Raw genomic sequence first — 21,385 nt, 5'->3', positions numbered from 1 at the left:
TAGCCGCACGATACACTATACACAAATAGACTATTACTGACTTAATAGAAATATGTCGCACTCGACGGTATAGCGCCAAACTCTGACAATTCAGTTATTAATTCGCACGCGGTCTCAATGCTCTATTTGGGGCCAAACAGGCCATACTTCACCGCACGGAGTATCGTGGGTGAGGCTTCAACTTATTGGGTAACTCTACTTCTGTATTCACCTGCGCCATATTTATATGCACGGCGAACAATCTAGTGCCAACCTCATTTCTGTCTCGTATTCCTGGGCAAGGCCGGGCATGTACAGACATGTCCTGACGGTAGCCTTGAACCTGACTCTGGAGGCATGGCCCTGGCGCCTGTGGACCGCTGTCCAATAGGAGAACGAAACATCATGGTCCGTACTAGGCTAAAGGGATATTCCGTGTATATGTACAAGGAATATACAAGGGATATCAAACGATATACAAATACTATGCAATATATATCAATCAATAAATATATATATTCGGTTTAATCTGATCCTTTGTAACACCTCTGTATATCTGATTATGTGCCGGTCAGATTTAACGTTGCACAACATTTCGTCCTTGTTGGCTAACAAAGCTAGTGTTGGACATAGCTGCAATGATCTACCATTGTGGCTCTTTACCTAAAGCTTCTTGCCTCGATTAGTCCAGTAAGCAATGTGTGCAGCAGGAAACGCAGGCAGAATGGGTCTAGCGTATCACACTAGGCCAATCAAAGTCATTGTGGCCAAACTAGTCTCTTGTACTGCCCAGGCTTGAGGTGCCACAGGTGCCATGGACCTGGTTACACATCAAGTATTGGCTGTTATGTTTATGTATATATTGAAAATGAATTAAACATCCTAATGTTTTGATACCATAACCTGGGGAACCTTTACATTTTTAAAATTGGTTTGATTGAGACGTTTGAGAAAATGTAAAATATTTTTTATTTTTAATAGTCTGTTTTATTAAACTTAAAATAAAATTGTCCATTAACACTTTCAGAGCCCAAGCTTAATCTTGATTTACCGCTTGAATGCCCACCATCCACTTCAATGTTAGCGTTAATAACGCCTAATCTATGTTTTAAATTATGTGTCTAATCTGCCCGTCGCTTATCAATGACTCGTTTTCCAGTCAACATTGTCGAAGCGGATTGTTTTTTTATCTGTTCATTTTCGTTTTATAGCATTTTGAAAAGCCCTAGTTTTCAAGGAAAATATAAATATTCCATGATAATCGCCCTTTACCGGAATATTCTAGAATACACAAAAACTGTCATTTTTCTGCCTATTTATGAATCGTTTTCAAATAAACGCTAGATTATCGATAGTATATGTGTACGTATGCACGCTATATAGGCGATCTGAAAAATCGATACTCTGATTTCCTCAAATCGATCACGCACAAACAGCCACATCACACATAGGGCGAACGCTGAGATCTCAGCGAATACAACTCTGATTATCCCAAGACTTGTAAAATAGATTCCTTACCTCAGATCAGATGTTCTCCAAAAAGATCATTCCAATTCCTGATCGCCATTCCAAAAATCGATCGCTTTTATTGATCCAATGCTACATACTGTACATATGTATTCCACGCTGTTCTGAGGCTCCACAATGAATCCGATCGGCTCGGGTTACATGCCTGAGAAGTAAAATGTGGATTCCGGATTTTTCTTTTCTCATCCATTTTCATTGAGTCCATTCCAAAAGGGTGCATTACCATCTGGGAGACGATAGGGGGCGGTTTTTTCACATCTGAGCTCCTACAGGGGCTGCATACCAACGGGAGACTCGGTTGATGAAATATGAATTCAGATCGCTAATAAAAAAATAAAACGCTAATTGTCGTGGTGGGCATTCAGGCATTGGGCTGATAAAACGTATTATCACGTGGTGGGCACTGAAAGTGTTAACCTCCAGGCACCCAGAAAAGTGGCATTTCTTTTTTCTTTTTTTTTTAACATTACATTTTCTTATTTACATACTTTTTTTTGCAAAGCTTAGCTTTATACTTTATACTTATAGCACATGTATGCACCTGGTCTGTTTTGAAAGATAACATTCTGCAGTTACTAATGCAAAAAAGGAAAATCACTTTTATTGCTAATGAAAGGGAGTAACAGAGGTCTGAACTTGAGTTGAACTTATGTACTCACATTTTTCTATAGTGGTTGCAAGATTCCATATTTCAGCATAGAGGTATGAGCTGGAAAACACTGCGGTTCCATAGCCTGAAGTCTTATGTAGTACAGAAGTCCATTCAGAAATGGGTCTTTGAGAGACGTTTTAGTAAAACCGATGACAAAAAAAAAAGCTTTCCAAAATCCATTTCCTCATCCACCGCTGTGCGTTCTGAAGTCTGAGTGTTTGCTCGTCAACTTTCACCTAGTTCCTATATTATAGTTGGAAGCGTACACTTGTTGGCTACAACACTGATCAATCATTTTCGCCAGTCAGTTCTGGAGCGTATACAGTCCGGGGTGGTCATCATGATGCGCGGCGCGTAAAAAGACGATTGCCAAGAAAAATGCAATTGATGCACCTCTAAAACCTATAACTGTTTTGTACGCGCGCCATGACCTGAACAAGCCAAACTGCATTGGAATGGTTTAAAGGGAATTTCTTCAAGGTCTTTTTCTCTTTTTTTTCTCGCTCACCAGCAGTAAGACGGGTGTGACTCTGAATGAGGTTAGCCAAGATGTAATTGATTCCATGTCTCTAAAGTGTAGGAGGTGATGTTATATGCAGAGACCATCTCCAAGTCTTATCTGGCAGAGGCAACAGGAAGGAGGGCGGGAGAGATGGAGGATGTCTGGTCATGTTTATTTGATTTATTTATTTATTTATTTTCACAATGCCCGTCATCAGCGTTACCTTGGTGTTGGCAGGTAGTTTAAAATTCACAAAGTACAAAGGTAAAGGCAATTCATAACATTCTCTTTATCGGCTCGGTTTGTCATTTGCAAGATGTTTGGCTAAGTAAGGTACTCATAATCTACAGAGTAACGGAAGTTATTTGCTTGCTTACCCCCTTCCCTGCCCATACCTGAACAATAACTTGTGCTAGTTTGGTTAGTGTAAGCTCTGTATACGGGTGCATGCACACAAATAGATTTTTATGGCAAGTAGAATTGTATTAGTCTATCTTTATAACTGTACTGTATTCTTTATTGATTTATCAAGTGTTTGACGCTGTTGACCATACTATTTTAATAAATAAGCTATGTTCCATAGGATTGGATGAGCTTTCTGTTTTATGATTATCTCTCAAGCTGTTGTTGCTGATAGTATCAAGTTAAGCTCTTAGTAGCTCTTAGTTAATTAGTAAAGGTGTCCCACAAGGGTCTGTTCTGGGTCCACTTTTATTTACAGTAAATGACTGGTATATATAAATAACATGGTATTCTCTTCCCCGCATTGTGTTGTACATTTTTATGCAGCTGATGCAATCTACTGGCTCCACTCTTTTTTTTTTATCCACTTTTTCTCCCATTTTCTATATTTTCTCCCATCCCAATTTCGTATCATCCAATTCAACCCTCCCCTGTCACGAACGCTGTTTCTTGCCTCCCACAAGCCGGCTGCAATGTGGACTAAGTCATACATAGCACAAGTCCCCTCCGGTACTTGAGGTAACAGCAGTCGCATCTTTTCACCTGCGCAGCTCGATCTCTCAGTGGCGAGGAGTAACGCGTGGGAGGCTCACGCTGCCCCCGACACTTCCTGATTCTACTGCGCAGGCGCACCAACCGACCTGTAGGAGTCGCTGTCCACAACGCCCGATGCCCACCCATCAGTTTCCCACCCCTTAATACGGCCAATGTGTATTAGTATGAACGACCAGCTAAACTGAAAGCAATGTGGAGCGCTGGGCTCGAACAGGCGAGCCCAGCGTCTCCGCATTCGTGGCGAGCGCCTTGCCCACTACGCCACGTAGCCGCCCCTACTGGCTCCACTCTTAAACTGGCCACTACAAATTTACAGTCTGCTTTTGAAGCCTTTCAGATATCTCTCATTAAAGTGTATCTTAAATTCAGATAAAACTAAATGTATGTTATTCTCAAGGTCTTGTATAAGCAATACTCCTAATAAAAGTATTCATACACTTCAAGGTTCTGAAATCGATAGAATCTCATGAAAGTTTACATTTTATTTTTTTAATATTTAGGGGCTCTCTTTTTACACCCATGTGAAACGCCGTCTAAAAAGTTTTAAATAAAAATGTAATTCTTTATAGAAACAAATCATGTTTTTCTACTGCCAGTAGGAAGACCATTGTACAATCAACAATTATGTCTGTTTTTATACCGTTTTTAATATGAATATAGTTTGGGTGCTTCTGAGTCATTCCAGGGAAAAGGCGTGAAAACGATAGGTTATGTAGATAACCTAGTTATATTAGTATTGGCTAAGCGTCCCGCTCTGAGCCTTACGAGATACTCCTATCTCCTGTGATACCTAATGTATCTCCCACGAACAAAAACACATGCACCCCACCTGTATGGGGCCCCGCCCCTTATGGTGGCACCGCCCATATAACCATGACCCTGGTCATGAAACACCCTTCCTCGCCAAAACCCGTCCCAGGAAAAGATCCCTCAAGAGGGAACTCAGGGCGCGCAGAGCGGGACGCTTAGCCAATACTAATATAACTAGGTTATCTACATAACCTATCGTTATATTTCGTATTGCATCGCGTCCCGCTCTGAGCCTTACGAGATAATGGGGAAGAGCGGGCGCGAGACCCGACAGATGTACCCCCTGAGGACCCGTAAGCCCACATCAAGGGGTGCGGGGAGCCCTGTCACCCCATCCTTCCTAACGAAGGGGGGGCGCAGTCAACTCCACCTGAATGCGAACAAGAGGGAGCCAGAACCCCTTGAACACACCGTACAGGCGGAACCACGTGTGACTCAACACACTGCGGCCCATACCCATACACTCCTGCTACCCGACCAAAGGACGGGAAGCAGGAAAGGCCACAGACCCCAGAACCGCCTGGGAGACAGAACCCCCGGTCATGTCCATGAGGAAAAACCTTACAAAGGAGCCCGGGGAGGACCATGAAGCTGCAGCACAGATGGCCTCCACCGAGGCCCCACCCAGGAGAGCGGCAGAGGCAGCCACCCCACGAGTGGAGTGCGCCCTGACGCCCCCAGGGGGATCCTGCCCAGCCAGCGTGTAGCAGAGGGTAACACCCTCGCACAACCAATGGGACAGGCGCTGCTCCGACAGTGCCTTACCAGCACGAGCCCCACCGTAACAGACAAAAAGCTGGTCGGTAACCCTGAAATCCTGAGTACGGCTGAGGTAAATCCCCAAGCACGGACTGGACATGACAGGTGAAGGCCCGCATCTAACTCACCAGTGTGAGGAGGAGGACGAAACGCCTGAACCACAATATCCCGGGAGCGGAAGGAACTCCGGATATTCTTAGGCACGAAAGCAGGATTAGGTCGCAGAGTGACACAGCAATCGGTCCGAAAAGACAGGCACTCTGGACGTACCGAGAGAGCACAGAGCTCACCTACGCGTTTAGCGGAAGTGACAGCCAGAAGGAACGCGGTCCTGAAGGACAGCTGTCCCAACGGCGCCCGCTCGAGCGGCTCAAACGGGGCCAAGGACAACCGACCGAGGACCAATTGAAGATCCCAAGTCGGAGCCAAGGAGCGTTGCACCGGCTTAACGCGTCAAGCGCCAAGCAGGAAACGCTTCACAAGAGGGTGGCTGAACAAGACATCCCCTCAAACCCCTCATGATAGGAGGATATAGCTGCTGCATATACCCTCACCGTCGAAGCCGACAGTCTATCAAGGAGAGACTGGAGGTAACTAAGGACAGCATCCAGGGGGCAGGAGACTGAGTCCTGGCCCCCCGCCTTACACCACACTTGGAACATACGTCATCTGCCCGCGTAAGCGCGACAGTGGAGGGAGCATGCGCATTCCAGATGGTAACACCATCAGGATCAAGAACCTGCGCCCCTCAACGTACCCGTCCCAACAACTGACCTAACAGATGTATGGGGAAGAATCCCTGGCGGCACGGCATCGGTCCCAGACCTGCCTGGCCATGTCCAGACGCAATCCTCACCCGTCAGGATGAGGGCCGCCCCGCGACAGTACACCTGCACCCACATTCTCCCTGCCGGGGATGTGGGGAGCCCTTAGGCCGCGCAGATGGAGGACGCCCATAGCCAGCCGCCCGCCGCCTGGTGCAGACAGGGGGAGCGTACTCCTCCCTGTCTGTCGATACACGACACTGACGTCGTATCGTCCGTCCTGATCAACACCATTTGTGGACCAGAAGGACCGCTTTCAACACCAACACATTGAACGTAGCGCAGACCGGGCAGCATGGTTTGCCAGCTGCCCCCTACTGCGTTGGCCCGACGCATCACCAGCGAGGGAGGCGTCGGTGAAAACGCGACGTGAGACAGCGCCGTAACCGTCCTAGGACGGAACCTCCCGAGCGTGTTGACAACACGCTCTGAGATGGATGCCCATAGCCCTCCAACCGTTGACTGGGAAGAGGAATACTCTACATCCAGTCTACAGCAACCCCAGGCTGGTAGAGACCTGCCTGGTACGAGACCTGACGATCCACCTTGACCGCGAAGGACCAGAACGTCATCAGGGCAGAACACTCCGTAACCCCGGATGACGCAGAGGCCCCAGTGCGGCCTCCACGCACTTGGTGAAGATGCGGGGAGCCAGAGAAAACCGAACGGCAGCCTCTGGTACTCATACGCTAACCCTGCAAAGGAAGCGTAGGTAAGCCCTAGGATGGAAGATCGGGGATGCGCATACGCATCCTACAGGTCTATGGAGGAGAACCAGACCCCCACCTGACAGTGTTCAACAAGTAGGAGACGATCCAAAAAATGCTGAACCTTCCCATGGGACAGGTCCAGCCTGGGTCTTACACCCCTCCCTCCCGACTTCTCGGGCAGAGAACACCGGGAGGAGAACGCCACGACGATGGCTTGCTTCGTCCACAGAGATTGGATCTCGTCGACCAGAGCTGTCCCTGCTGGAGACCCCGACAACAGGGTCTGTACCAAACCTGAAAACGGGTGGGGTTGTGTAAACACAAGTCCCCGCCTCACCATTCTCTCCATCTACCTCGACATATGGTACTGCCGTAGTCATATGTGACGACACTCCCAACGCACCCGCCGTCACGTGGCGCAGGTCCGCCAGGAACTGTAGATAGTTGGCCCGGTCCCCCCGCTGTGCGAAGACAACCCTGGAACCGTGCGAGGAGCGCGTTCCGTGTCGGAACACCTGCCCTGACACCACCCACGAGGCAATCGCACCCAAGGGGGAACCCCGACAGAAAGGGCCTGTCTGATACGGGGGGCTTCCGATCAAAAAAGCCCCCCACTGAACACCCCTCCAGAACATGCTGAAGGAGTTGTTCTGCAGCCGGACATGCAAGGTGTAAGGCCCCCATGGGTTCCTACACACCGTAGCCCTGCAGTGATATTACTACCACCCCAAACCATGTGAGCTGCGACCACTTGCCAATATTTCAGGAGTGGGAGGCACCAACATGATACCTGGCCTGGCGAAGGCAAGGCCGGGGAAGCCCGCACTGTGTGCCTCAAAAGGTTTCGAGCCCCCCTGCTGACAACACTTAAGTTGACAGACGTAACACCAGGCTCAACCAACACAGTTCAAGGTGTGGGAGCCGCTTGACAGCACAACATTCTCACGGACAGACCCAGTCTCAGCCATCAACTGGGTGTCAGCCCCTGTCCCCATGAGAAGCGAAAAGGGGGGCCGCCCGCGCATCAACGAAGGCACGTGGCCCGCAGCCAAAGGAAACAATCACACTTTTTTAGAGCCCACTTCTTCCGCTGGTGTTGGGGAAGGGAGTGATCGGAGAGCGGGCTGCTCGCGGCAGGACGGTGACGGCTTGTTTGTTCAAGCCGAACCCATCCTACATGGCCGATCCCTCGGCCGCCAAGGCTGTCGGCCTTGTGGACACCTGTCGAATCAACGCCCAGGATACCTCTGGCGGGGGAAAAACATGGCCGCCTGTCGAGGGCCCCGTCATCGCCGCTGACGAGGCCGTGCTCTCTCTTCTTCTGGCTGCGCGGTGTGAGGCGGTGTAGGGCCTAGGACAATACCGCCCGCGCTCCAGCAGAAGACCAAAATCCCCTGCGGAGAGGGGAACCCTGAGCGGTTATAGCTTGCGGCTGGGTCAAAGCTAATAACGTCAACAACCTCGCGCGATGTGTCGACGTCGGCTGGCCCCAAGGCCCCTCCACCAGACACCATTTTTTTTTTTTATAGAAAAAACACCAATTCGAACACAGTTCTAATCGTTGCCAATTCCATACCGTGGCGGTACAAGCCTTAACAGCCCACCAGCCACTCGCCAGGCCGACCCACCCAAGGTGTCGGCCGGGCGGGGCATTGTTTCAATATATCAAAAACAAAGGACTGACGTTAACATGGAGCACCAGTGGTGATTGCAAACAGCACCCTCCACTGTGGTGTGCACCATGAAAAGGTTAAATGAATAAAAGAGCTAAACCACAAACTGTAGAATGAGCAAACCCATACACACAAAGTTAAGGGGAGACGGACCAGACCCGTCTTCATTCAAAATATTCACAACAGAACACCAGCCCTAGTTTAGCCCATTTACCAAAAAAGGTAAACAAAGCCCCCCCCCGCACTACTCCCCCAGTATACCGATTGACCGTCAGTATGAATGGTTTGAGAGGAGAGAAAGCTGTAGCAAGACGGACCTTCTCATAGCAGAGTGACAAAACGAAACAATAGCCCCCTACACAGGGCCGCCCCAGGAGATGGGGGGCCTCGCGTCTAAAAACGCACAGGGCCTCACATTTCTCCCAGGCGGCCCTGCCCTTATACTACTGCAGCCTAACGCCAGGCAATGTGGGACCCAAGACAACAATTGCCTGTGCACAGACACGCAACATGTCTATCATGTCGGCTGGACCCATAGCCCCACTACCCGACGCCAACCCAGATGGGAACACCGTTCAACAAACCCCGCCGGAACACAAGGTAAAATACCTGGCTAGGAACCTAGCCACGACCTACCCCGTTGTCAACCCATTTACCCGAAAAAGGTAAATAGAACTCAAAAACCCCACAACAGCTACCGACTGACCTTCATTGATGAACCGGGCAAGAGGCGGGAGAGTGACAACATCTCACGGCGGAGACATTAAAACAGCATAGCAATTAGCAGTAGTAATAGCATGCGGCAGTAGCGATAGCATGTTAGCATAGCTTTAGATGTTTTAGCAGCACGCCCAAGACAGCTTGGAAACCGTTCCCTGCAGAGAACGTTCACCAAACCATCCTGCCCCCGGCGCCAACACACAACATGGTTGTGTTAACAAAACAAACCAGCATTACTAACACTAATACCCATGCCTGAAGACACAGGGCCTACCTGAGTACAAGCTGGCCCGACAGCCAGCCTTGTACAGCTGAACCTCGATGTGCAGTCATCAAACGAGGAACATCACAGGCCCGTCGTGTCGCCGAAAACATGCGTCGAAGATGCCAGGGGCCAGCAACCTCCGGTAAGCTTCCAACATTATTAATCTTCCTTAATCTTTTCATTCCGCTAGCTCGTATGGTGCACGCATCCAATACGCTGGGACGAAAATAGAGGAAGGGTGTTTCATGACCAGGGTCATGGTTATATGGGCGGTGCCACCATAAGGGGCGGGGCCCCATACAGGTGGGGTGCATGTGTTTTTGTTCGTGGGAGATACATTAGGTATCACAGGAGATAGGAGTATCTCGTAAGGCTCAGAGCGGGACGCGATGCAATACGAAATATAACTGCGTTTTTGTGTAATTCAATAAACACGTTGTAATTTTTCCGCCTGATTATCGGATCTTCCTGAAATCAACGCTAGATCATAATTATTATCCTTCCTTGTGCACGCATGCAATGTGGTTTAGACCGGCGCAGATGGTCAGTTGTCCAAACCATCCCTACAAGCGTGTGTTTTGCCGGAGTGTTTAGGACCCGCCCCCACGCCGCAGCTCGGTAGAGAAAATAAACTAACCAGTTTCTAACGGGGTGCAATAATGGCCGAAGGCGTTAGAGGGCGGTATAAGACCATCTGCCAGCTCAGACACATTCAGTACAGCATGCACAACGTGCCCCGCTGAATAATTAATGACAATAGCGAATAAAAGAAATACTGTGAGAAAAACATAGATCTACGTTTTCGGCACTCAACAATCGGGCGACAGAAACGTAGTTCTACGTTTTCAGCAACCAAAATGTTAACACAGATATAAATGTACTGAATTGTTATTTATTATTTTATTTATTATATTTTATTATTATTATATATATATATATTTGTTTTGGCAATACCCGATCCAGCTATTTTAGTCATATCGGGGCTGATATCAATATCGGATCGGTGCATCCCTAATCTCAATGAGACAAACCTGTATAAATAAAGGACAAATACATATTTTTTTTCTTTTTATATAAATGGAAAATACATTTAAAAAAAACAGAGGCTGAATGTAGCACATTGCCTCTGGGTATCCTGTTGTGCTCTTGTGGCTGAGAGAAAGTGTCCGGCTGGTTGCTCAGAGGGTCACCAAGGAGAAGTGTTTCCCCACAAGCCCAATTATGAATCTATACTTATCCTCTCGTTGTTGTCTTTTGTCATTCTTTTCCCAGAGGTGGATTTTCTTATTTTTTTATTTTATTATTATTATCATTTCAACCTCCTTATACTGCAGGACTGAATATTCAGGCCGGATATGTTGTACAGTGGCCTCCTCCCTCAGCTCCAGTCCTCCCCCGCTGCAAACAAGCACTTCATAACACAATGATTTGTTTTCTACGTCCCTCTGAAGCACAGCGGGCTCCAGATCTTTTGGAATAAAAGGATGAGAAGAGGGGGGAATACGATTGGGGAGAGCAGACGGGGGGGGTTATGACTTTGAGGGTGTGTATAGCCTAGTACTGGTAGCTAGTGCTGTGTAGAAAACCACTGCCGTGGTGATTTTTAAGGTGTCAATGTCGTAATCTTAAATTTTTTTATATAAAAATTATACACAGATCATTCTTCGATGACAAATAGGTTGGTCCACATCTTTTGGTGTTCTCTTTTCGTTGGGCTTGAAACCAAAGTATTGCATTGTATACCAAGGTCTCTTCCATCAATCGCTGTAGTCTGTGTTTAGGTGCAAATTGCAATGCAATGATAATAATATTAATAAAGTAATTTAAGCAATAGGCCGAGTCGGCCGACCAAGGCATTCAATAGGGAGGTGTAGTCTGACGTCACTTTGGACCGCCCGCGAGGTCCACCCGTATAGGGATTTATCATTGGGAAAATACATTATCGGCTATTGTAACAATTCTGCCTCATGAACATTGGAAAGCTTTCCATTTCTTGCACAAAATGAGTTCCCTTCTATCACTAACATTATTGTTTAAGCATTTTTTGGTTGAAATAAAATTCTGGATATTTTTTTTACGATTAATTGCGAATATTTTCATGTTGAGCTACTGTATAGATTGTGGATGAATACGCACATAAAGGTACACCATGCAAATTGTAATGCTTTATTTGTTTTAAACGAGACGATTTAGAAATGGGCAATGGGTTAATACGTTGCAATTTTGCGAGGCGGACCAGCCGGAAACAGCAATGACGTAACCACTACACTCCCTATAGCACACAACCCCAAATAGGATATTCAATTCACCTATTTTAAGCCCCACCCTCTTTTCTTGATCCTCCAATCACAACTGTTGGCTCCCTCTGACAAACTGTGTCCGGGGAAGAATCAAGAAAAGAGGGCCGGCTTGATATAGGTCAATTGACGACGGGGGATCCATGCAGCTTTGCACACAATGACCCAACCCTAGCGCACGTTGTGTTGAGACGGAGAGGCCGGCCTCGGAGCACACTCAGGCTAGATACTGTATGATCTACGGTAAATAACACAACTAAGCCCCTAATAATTTAGTCCTGTGAGAAGAAGCACTCTGCCACATGGTATTGATTCTGCATAAGATTCCACAGCTCCAGAGCTGGGTCACTCCAATGGACCTTGACAGGAATATAATGGCTCAGGTTTTATGGATTCTATGGGTCTTAATATGAGGTTAAGGGGCTCATCTGATACAGAGCACATCTTCTGAAGGCTACACTTTCAAAAATACCCCCCCACACGCGCGCGCACGCGCGCACACACACACACACACACACACACACACACACACACACACACACACACACACACACACACACACACACACACACACACACACAATAGCTTCTAGCCATCTTATTCAGTGATTTGCTGAGAAGGCGGAAATCTAGATGAATGTCCTTTTTTGATCTGCGTTGTGCTGAATTTATTATTATCCGGTCTTCAAACGGCGACTGATGCGACCCGCCGGCTGATCTTTAAAGGCCTTTTGATGACGAGACCAAAGGGTGGCCTCGGCAGGGCTGGACCTAGCTCACCCACAGGTCACACCAGGTTCAAACACTTCTCCCTCAGTATCTCTCTCTCACACACACACACACACTCACTCACTCACTCACTCACTCACTCACTCACTCACTCACTCACTCACTCACTCACTCACTCACTCACTCACTCACTCACTCACTCACTCACTCACTCACTCACTCACTCACTCACTCACTCACTCACTGTCTGGGATGCATGCATGCACACACCCTCTCACACACCCTCTCACTTACTGAGCAGACACACGCAGACACACACACAGACACACACGCAGACCGTTGCTCTGGCAGCCACTTGTGTCTGCGGCTTGGAAGAAAAGCCGCGCATGGAATGGACCCTGGTGAAGTTTCACTGCGTTTAGCTGCCTCGCCAGACACTTTTACTGCACTCTCTCAATACTTTCTTCCTCCCCTCCCTCCCTCCCTCAACACCCCCACTGTGTCTGCCCCTTCTCCCTGATTTCCCTCCCTCCCTCCGCCGCTCAGTCCCTCTCCCATCTCTCCGCCACCCTCTCTCTATGCTCTTTGATTATGGCCAAAAGGTGCCAGTGTGAAACGCAATCAACATCCCTGCCTCTCGAAGCAGGCCTGACTTCTGTAGCGCGGAGGGGGGGGGGGGGGGGGGGGGGGGGGGAGGAGAGAGGAGGTCAGTCCATTAAACTCTGGACCTTATGACTGGAATGTGCGTGGTATAGAACGGTGAGCCTGTGATTTATGTTAACACGTCTGGATGCTAGAGGTTTTCAATGCTCACTCCCCTCTCTCTCTCCCTTTCTCCATCTCCCCCCTCTCTCACCCTGTTTCTCTCTCTCACCCTGCCCCCCCCCCTCTCCCCATTTCTTTCCCACTCTTTCTCTCTCTCACCCTGCTTCTCTCCACCCAGCAATTACACACAGACAAGCTCTCTTCATGGGAGGCTAGCAGCCTTTCTGCCTAGGAACATGTGCACACACACACACACACACACACACACACACACACACACACACACACACACACACACACACACACACACACACACAATTACAAAGAGGAAAATGGACAATCAGGCGAACGACTGATTTCACCACCAGTATTTAGTGGAGGGGGGAGGGGACTCAATTACTAGTTGTTAAATTTCTTCTGTCAAGCACGTCCAGTTTATATGTGGCTAATGATGGGCTGTGTGGGCACAGAAACACTTGTTAAAAGGGTGTGGACTCTGAATCTCCTAGCTGGCTGTCGCAGTGCTGTGGTTCTATTATAAGCAAATCACAAATTAGCTGTTGGAAATGGACAACAGCAGCTTGAACACTATGATTACTGTCATTTCTCCGAGATGTTCCAGTTGCGTAACTTGCGTTTTGGAAATGTGTTGCCAGGGGACTAATTATCTCTCCTCTCTCTCTCTCTGGTTCCAGATCACATAAAGCGCAAGTTTCGGCGGCGGCCATCTTGGGGACGGGGCATCATCCGTAAGAAGAAGAGCCAAAAGAAGGGAGCAGAGGAGGAGGAGGAGGGGGAGGAGCCAGAGCCGGAGATGGCGAGGCCCAGTGACTCGTGTCTCACCCTGGACGAGGAGTCCTCCTGTGACATCACAGGACCCCAACCCAACGGTCATCCCCACGTCCCGTCCACGGAGGAGGAGAGTTCCAGCGAGCCCCCTATCGGGGCCCCTGAGGGCCCTGCGGATCCCGCGCCCAAGGAGGAGGTGTCTGCGCCCACACTGGCGGAGGAGTCCAAGGACCAAGCGGAGCATGCCGAGTCTCAGTCCAAAGGTGATGTAGATTCTCCATCCGAGGCAGAAGGGAGGAGCCAGGCCAAGGAAGAGGCCTTGGAGGCAGACTCTGGGTTTAGGACAGAGACATCAGAGCCTAGGACAGAGACATCGCAGGACTCTGGAGGCCAGCCTAAGGATGCGGAGGACCAGCCGGCCGTAGAGGTGCAATGTGTGAACGGGGATGCGTCTATGGACAGCCTGGACTCCCAGAGCCCCAGGAAGAGCTGTGAGGCTGGGGAGAGGACTAGGCAGGGCAGCGCTGGGGAGGCAGAGGAGGCTCGGCAGGACAAGCACAGAGACGTGCAGGAGAGTGGGGCAACAGAGGAGCTAGTTCCCCAGGACGGCACGACGGGAGCGGAGATGGTTGAGGAGGAGCAAGACAAAGAAGGTATTAAACCACAGAGCAGGGGTCAGGGGGTTCATGTTACAGCAGGTAAGAGAGAGCGAGAGTTCCATACGCTGGGTGACAGTGTTAAATGATACCTAGGCCGAGACCATTGTCCTTCTCACGTACAGATCTACTCTGTCAATGACAAATTTAAATGGGAACGTTTCTTTATTTGACATCTCTTTTGCGGTTATATTAGTGAGTCTGAGGTCCTTCAGCTTCACATGGACTGCTGACCGGCCATATGAATTGCCTCATATCAGTATGAGCACCCTGAAGCTTATAATTTGGCTGATGGAATGCACATTGCACAGTGCCAAAATAATGTGTTCTCCAGTCCTTCCTATTTCCCTCCTCCTGGGAAGGTGTGTATGGATGAACAAGAGAATAAAACGCATAACATCAGAGTCCATTTGAAATGGGAGTTTCAGAAGCAGCTTTTAAGTTGGGATGTCTCGCTAATCTCGTGCCCGCCCTCTTTTTCCGAGGGAAGCAACAGTTGTAAATGGAGGATCAAGAAAAGAGGGCAGGATTTGAGATGGGTCATTTGGAAAGTTAGTTTCCCTTTCAAGCGCGTGTCCCTCGCCAGTAACGGAAGACTAAACGGCGTTCACTGAGATGAAAGTTATCGAGGTAGAAATTCACTCAACAAACTTATCTGTTGGCTAGGGCTCAAACTTTTCTCTATTCATTCATTCATTCATTTATTTATTTTTGTAATTGACACTTCAACGTTTTTTGAGCTGTCTGAGCCTGTGGACTCTGGGAAGGGGGAAGAGGAAGTAGGTGGGCGGGGCTATTCCTTGGGGACCGTGCGCCCTGTGTCTGCCAGTCTCTTCCCCTCTCCCTCCGTCATCACTCATGCCAGCGAAATGCAATGAAAGCAGGATTTAACTAAATCAACCCACCGGTTTCTCGACTTCGGATGATAGTATCTCAAAAAATGATGGGATATACGAAATTGGACCTGTGGAAAAAAGGAGAATGAAAGAAACAATAATGGGAAGAGATACTGGTTCGGTCGGATGCGCTGTGCCCACCCCTTAATAACAATGATGAATCCCTTTGTTGATTGTCATCCAGCACTCTTGATTTACACAGGGTTTGGCTTGTAAAATAGCACAGGGAACATGAATAATGTAACACATGGCATATGAAATATGAAATAGTATCCCTATCCCTTGGCTCAGCAGTGGGTGTATATCAATAGAAACCCTCCAAAGGCTGGGAGGTTGTGCCTACCTTTGTAGAATCCGCAAACCCTGGGAGATTTACCCTTAAAAGAAAAAAGTTTTTTTTCCTGTGAAAGATTCACGAGTTCTGCTCGATCTTCCTTCATCTGAGCCTCTGGCATTTCTTCCTTTTGCCTTGCACCATTTTGCCCCTGATTTAGTGCCGCGTCGCGCTCTCTTGTCTGGGCCGAGCCAATGGGCTTGTGTGTTCGATTAAGGGTGTGTGGTCTGGCTGCTGATCATCAGAGGAAGAGTTGCAGCAGCTAGATTAGGAAGCTGCTGTCAGGGCGCACCACCAGACTCAGCCAGCAGGCTCAAGAGTTCAACTCTCAGAAATGGTAGGCTAGATCATGTCCATTTTTCAACTTCAACTCTCTGAAATGGTAGGCTAGATGTCCATTTTTCAGCTTCAACTCTCTGAAATGGTAGGCTAGATGTCCATTTTTCAACTTCAACTCTCTGAAATGGTAGGCTAGATGTCCATTTTTCAACTTCAACTCTCGGCTAGATGTAGGGATGCCCCGATCACGTTTTTTGCCACAGATACCGATCACCGATCGTCTTGAGCCATATCGGCCGATACCGATCCGATATCGATCGTTTTTGATTTAAAAAAAAATATATATATATATATATATATATATATTTTATATAATTATAATTTTTTTTTTATAAAATATATATATTATATAATTAAACTTGTAGTTGTATTATCTGCGAGACATTGCCACCACGCAATAAGTCAAAATGCTCGCTATCTCCACTGTCTGTGTGTATATCTCTGCTTTGGTCAAATCACATTCAGCATGCCCTCAGCAGGGTATATCTGCGGCTCTGCAGATATACCCTACTCCCTCAGCTAGCCCCGTTTGTGACTGCGATGCAAGTCGGGGCTCGAATACGCATCGAATCAATATTATAAGACATTGATATCAGGAGCTATCTGTAGCTACTGCTAGCCGGCTAGATAACGTTAAGACAACGCCTCAGTGAACTATTTCGTTGAATGGGACATTTCGTTTTGAACAGTGAGCTAACGTGAGCTAACGTGAGCTAACGGAGGTATCATACACTAGTACTAGACTAATTGCTGGAGCATTTGTTGATATCAGGAGCTATCAGTAGCTAGCCGGCTAGATACCGTTAGACAATGCCTCATGTATTAAACTAAAAGTGAATAGTTGACTGGGTCATTTTGTAACGGTAGCTAACGTTAGCTCACGGAGGTCCCAGTGTCCCACTAGACTAGACTAGACTAGTGTTTACATGGGTGCAGGAAGGGCTGGAGGAGGAGGAGGAGCAGACGCCGCAGCTCTCTCCGTGTGTCTGAGACGGAACTCAGCGAGTGAGATCTCCGCTCAGAATTGGATCATGTTTTTCGATCGGTTTTGACGATCGGCGAAAATAAAGCATTATCACCGATCGCATATTTATACTGATTATCGGCCGATAACGATCGGTGGCCGATCGATCGGGGCATCCCTAGCTAGATGTCCATTTTTCAACTTCAACTCTCTGAAATGGTAGGCTAGATGTCCATTTTTCAACTTCAACTCTCTGAAATGGTAGGCTAGATGCCCTTTTTTCAACTTCAAGTCTGAAATGGTAGGCTAGATTATTTTCTCATTTTGACTTGTCTCATTTTGACTCGTGTCTTCTGTTTCATTTTGACTTGTGTCTTATGTCTCATAGTGACTTGTCTTATGTCTCGTTTTGAATTGGGTCTCATTTTGACTCGTATCTTACAGTATGGCTCATATTGACTCGTTACCTTTGAGTTGAGACAACGATGATTGAGACATTCGTCAAGGTGTCTCATTTTTACTTGTGTCTGATGTCTAATTTTGACTTGTGGTGTATGTCTAAGTTTGACTTGTGTCTTCTGTCTCATTATGACACATGTCTTCTGTCTCATTATGACATATGTCTTCTGTCTCTCCCGTTGCCCCTGCTTTTCCTTTTCTATAGGCGAGTCCAAAGGGTGGAGATGCAAGAAGAGCCAAACAGAACAGCCGAAGGGGTCCGCTGACGGGACGGAGGAGGAGCCACCACAGGCCCCTCCCCCTCCTTCACTAGTGGTCGACCACCGGCGGCTCTCGGTAAAGCATAGTGTGTCTGTAGCCGGCGTCTTTGTCAGAGCACATGGGCAAGTTTGTCTACATCTTGGTGTGTCTGTAGTGCAGAGGTGTTGAGTGTCTTCTCTATTTCTAAGTATTGGGTGTTATTGATTTGCACTGCAGTTGGTTCTTTTTTTCCCTAGCACCACTTCCCTAGATAGAGATATAGGTGCAAACAATAGAATAACGGAGCCTCTGCATTCTCCTGAATTGTAATGGTCTCATGCTGCGTTGGTTCATGGTTGGAGGTGGGAAGTTGCAAGTGGGGAGTTGCAAGTGGGAAACGCATCATGTCTGACCCACATGCGTTCAAGCTACAAAGTCAGAAAACATGGATGCTCATGCTAAACCTTTTTGGCAATTGTTTCTTACAATTTGTCTCACATGAACTACAACTCACAAAGACGGTTTACAACGACATATAGCTAATATACTCTAATCTTCAAACAGCTGATAACAACATTACTGTTTATACTAGAGTTGTTCCGATACCGATACCAGTATCGGAAATGCCGCCGATACTGCCTAAAATGCTGGTATCGGTATCGGCGAGTACACGTAAATTCTAGCCTCCGATCCCATGACGTCATTTATCTCCTGCGGAGAGTGAGGATTATAAAATGAACGTGTTTTAAAGTGTGATGCTGTTTGTCATTTAACAGCAGATACACTTTCTTAAATTCCATTGTCCCCGACAGAGCGTGTGACGGGGAGCTCGGACGGGATGTGTTTTGCTTGCTGGTGTTATGATAGCATTAGCTGAAAAGCTAGCTAGTTGGAACAACATCCGCCCGTTACATAAAATCAGATGATCGCCTGTCCTTTCTCCAGGACCTGACACTGTCCGTCTATCAACAATAATGCACCCACGGTGAATCGTATTTAAGTTAAGTAGCTACTGACTAGCGTTAGCTGACTAACGTTATCAAATGTCAATGCGGGGAATACGAGCTAGGTCAGCTAGGCTTAGCTTGATACCGGTACCGTGGCTAAAGTTGGTGCTATTCATAATCCAGCAATAATGGATGCAGACCTGCAAGCAAAGTACAGCAAGTTCCAAGTGCCAAAGGATAAGAGTCTGAGGCGGAGTCTCAAAAGAGAATGTTGAATATTTATTTTGCATCGAAAATCACAACATGAACGTTCTATCTGCTACTAGCTTACAGACTGGGTAGCGAGTGCAACACCGTCTAATGTCCGTGCGGATCATTGGAGTAGGGTATATCTGCAGTGCCGCAGCCCCATACTCATTGATTAATGATACTAATACTAATCTATACAATCACCTGTTGTTGAATAAATACAATTACTTTCTAGTTATTACTAAAAACAGTATATATAAAACAGTATATGTAAAAAAAAAAATAAGTAGAATTTATATAATATATTTTATTTTTTTATTTTTTTTATGTATGCACTGGTATCGGATCAGTATCGGTATCGGCCGATACCCAAAGCTTAGGTATCGGAATCGGATCGGGAAGGAAAAAATGGTATCGGAACATCATTAGTTTATACCCTGTGGATCATCATGTTGAAATAATTTAAACAAGTTTGCGACTAGGAACTCTGAGCTGACATGCCGTTTTATTACATTTTTGCTAGTAGGAAGTTGGAATTTCCGACCTCCGAGTTATAATGGAATGTAGCATTAGCAATCCCACTAATATTTTATAGCTGTGACATGGTGGCCGGTGGCCATGCCCGGCTTACGCATGCTCTCTTTGAAGACACACCATTCATGTTATCTTCAGGGAGCCAGTGGAGGTAGCTAGCGACTTTTCTCCAGTAATTTCCCTGCTGGCATAATAACGGGGAATGTCCCTTCCATAATCCCAGTCACACACACACCAAGGCTTCACCTGTGCTCTGCATTAATCCATCCTTTTACTCCCCGGCCGCTCCGCAGCTTCCAACTGGCTCTATGGAATTAGTCCATTTTTGGGGTCTTTGTCGGAGAAAGTCAGCCGTGATTTGAAATGGGTTCTAGCAGGCGGCGCATGAGCCGGAGGAGGAGGAGGGATGTTGGGGTTCATGGTGTGGAGGATGGAGGAGAGCCTCCCATGGCTCAGTGGGTCTGTCTGGGCTACCGGTGTCACTCCTCCTCCTCCTCAGATGGATACCTTGCTCTGATCTTCCAGGCTGATCCCCCTCCTCTCTCTCTCCACCCTGCTGGTTGTGCTAAAGCATCTCCAAAGCGTCCACCTTCTCTCTCTACCATCTGCGCAGCAGGAAGGGAGCCAGTCGAAGTGTCAGAGCTTCTCTCCACATCTCTCCATCAACCGGTGTTGTTTCCTCCCCGGTGTCTCTTAACCCTTTCACTACCACACTACAGAAGGTTAACCCTTTACTATCACAAAGGGTTAACCTTCTGTAGTGTGGCAGTGAAAAAGGTAACCCTTTGTCGTGTGGCAGTGAAAGGGTTAACATTCTGTATTGTCGCCGTGAAAGGGTTAACCGTTTGGTAGTGCGGTGGTGAAAGGGTTAAAGGACACGAGGCCGTGCCTCAAACATGAGCTCTCTCTCCACACACCAGTGGCTTCGCCAGCTCGACCCGGGTTTGATTGACGGGATCAAGCAGGAGCGAGACTATGTGAAACAGCCACTCCGCCACTCTGCACAGTCACGCTGAGGTCCCACCTAATGTACCCTGGGTGTAAATTGCAGCTGCGCCTCGATGCGCTCCCTCCGCCGGTGCCCCTCTCCCCGCCGACCAGGGGGCTTGGGCTTTGGACGCTCGGTGTCGTCTAATTGGTGCAGAAGAAGTGGTCTCCGACGTGCTCTCAGTTCTCCCCTCCGGAGTGACATCCTGCTGTCAGACTATTATCCGGTGGCTTCCCGCCTTCCCTCCCAGGGGACGACGCGGTGGCAGGAGGGGTAGATATTTTTGTCTCTCCACGACGTGATTGACAGGCCTTGCCGTCACTCTGGCCTCTCAAGACGGCGGCCCGCCGACGCTCCACGGAGCCAGAGCGCCTCCCGACCGGCCGGCCCGCCCCGTGAGCCGCCGCACGGAGCTAATCTGAAGGTTTATTGGTTAGCAGGGGGAGAAGGGAGATATCTTAAAGAAACAGATCATGAGAAGAGGGAATGTGAATGATTGCTTTTCATCCCTGGCTTACGGAAACAAATTTAATTTCCGGTGAGCAGGGATGAGAGTCTCCGTTTAAGCAGATATTTGCTGGCTGGGCTGGGTCGGGCCTGGCGTGCTGCCCGGTGCATATTAGAACCGGAGTGAGTGGCGAGAAACTATTCCCACCCTCTTGCTTCAGTCATATTCATTGGTTGTAGGAGTCGCATTATTTCTGAAGTCTCTCCGGAATCCCTCTGGCATTAAATGTCACGTTGGAACGCTGTGTCTTTGCT

At 47.9% G+C, this 21,385-nt stretch overlaps 1 protein-coding gene across 2 annotated transcripts in view; it reads left to right on the top strand.

Moving 5' to 3' along the window:
- The window catches only part of atad2b (ATPase family AAA domain containing 2B), a 236,559-nt gene that overhangs the window by 176,708 nt on the left and 38,466 nt on the right, over positions 1–21,385 (top strand). For both annotated transcript variants that reach the window (XM_084314965.1, XM_084314964.1), the window contains exons 25-26: positions 13,924–14,670; positions 17,871–18,001. In XM_084314965.1, coding sequence (XP_084171091.1) covers positions 13,924–14,670; positions 17,871–18,001 — 878 coding nt within the window. The remainder of the gene's footprint in view (positions 1–13,923; positions 14,671–17,870; positions 18,002–21,385) is intronic.

Source organism: Notolepis coatsorum (genome assembly GCF_963971535.1).
Source record: "Notolepis coatsorum genome assembly, chromosome: 5".
NCBI lineage: Eukaryota > Metazoa > Chordata > Actinopteri > Aulopiformes > Paralepididae > Notolepis > Notolepis coatsorum.
The sequence above is the reverse complement of the archived record's forward strand: the minus strand, read 5'-3'. Positions and strand labels throughout refer to the sequence as shown.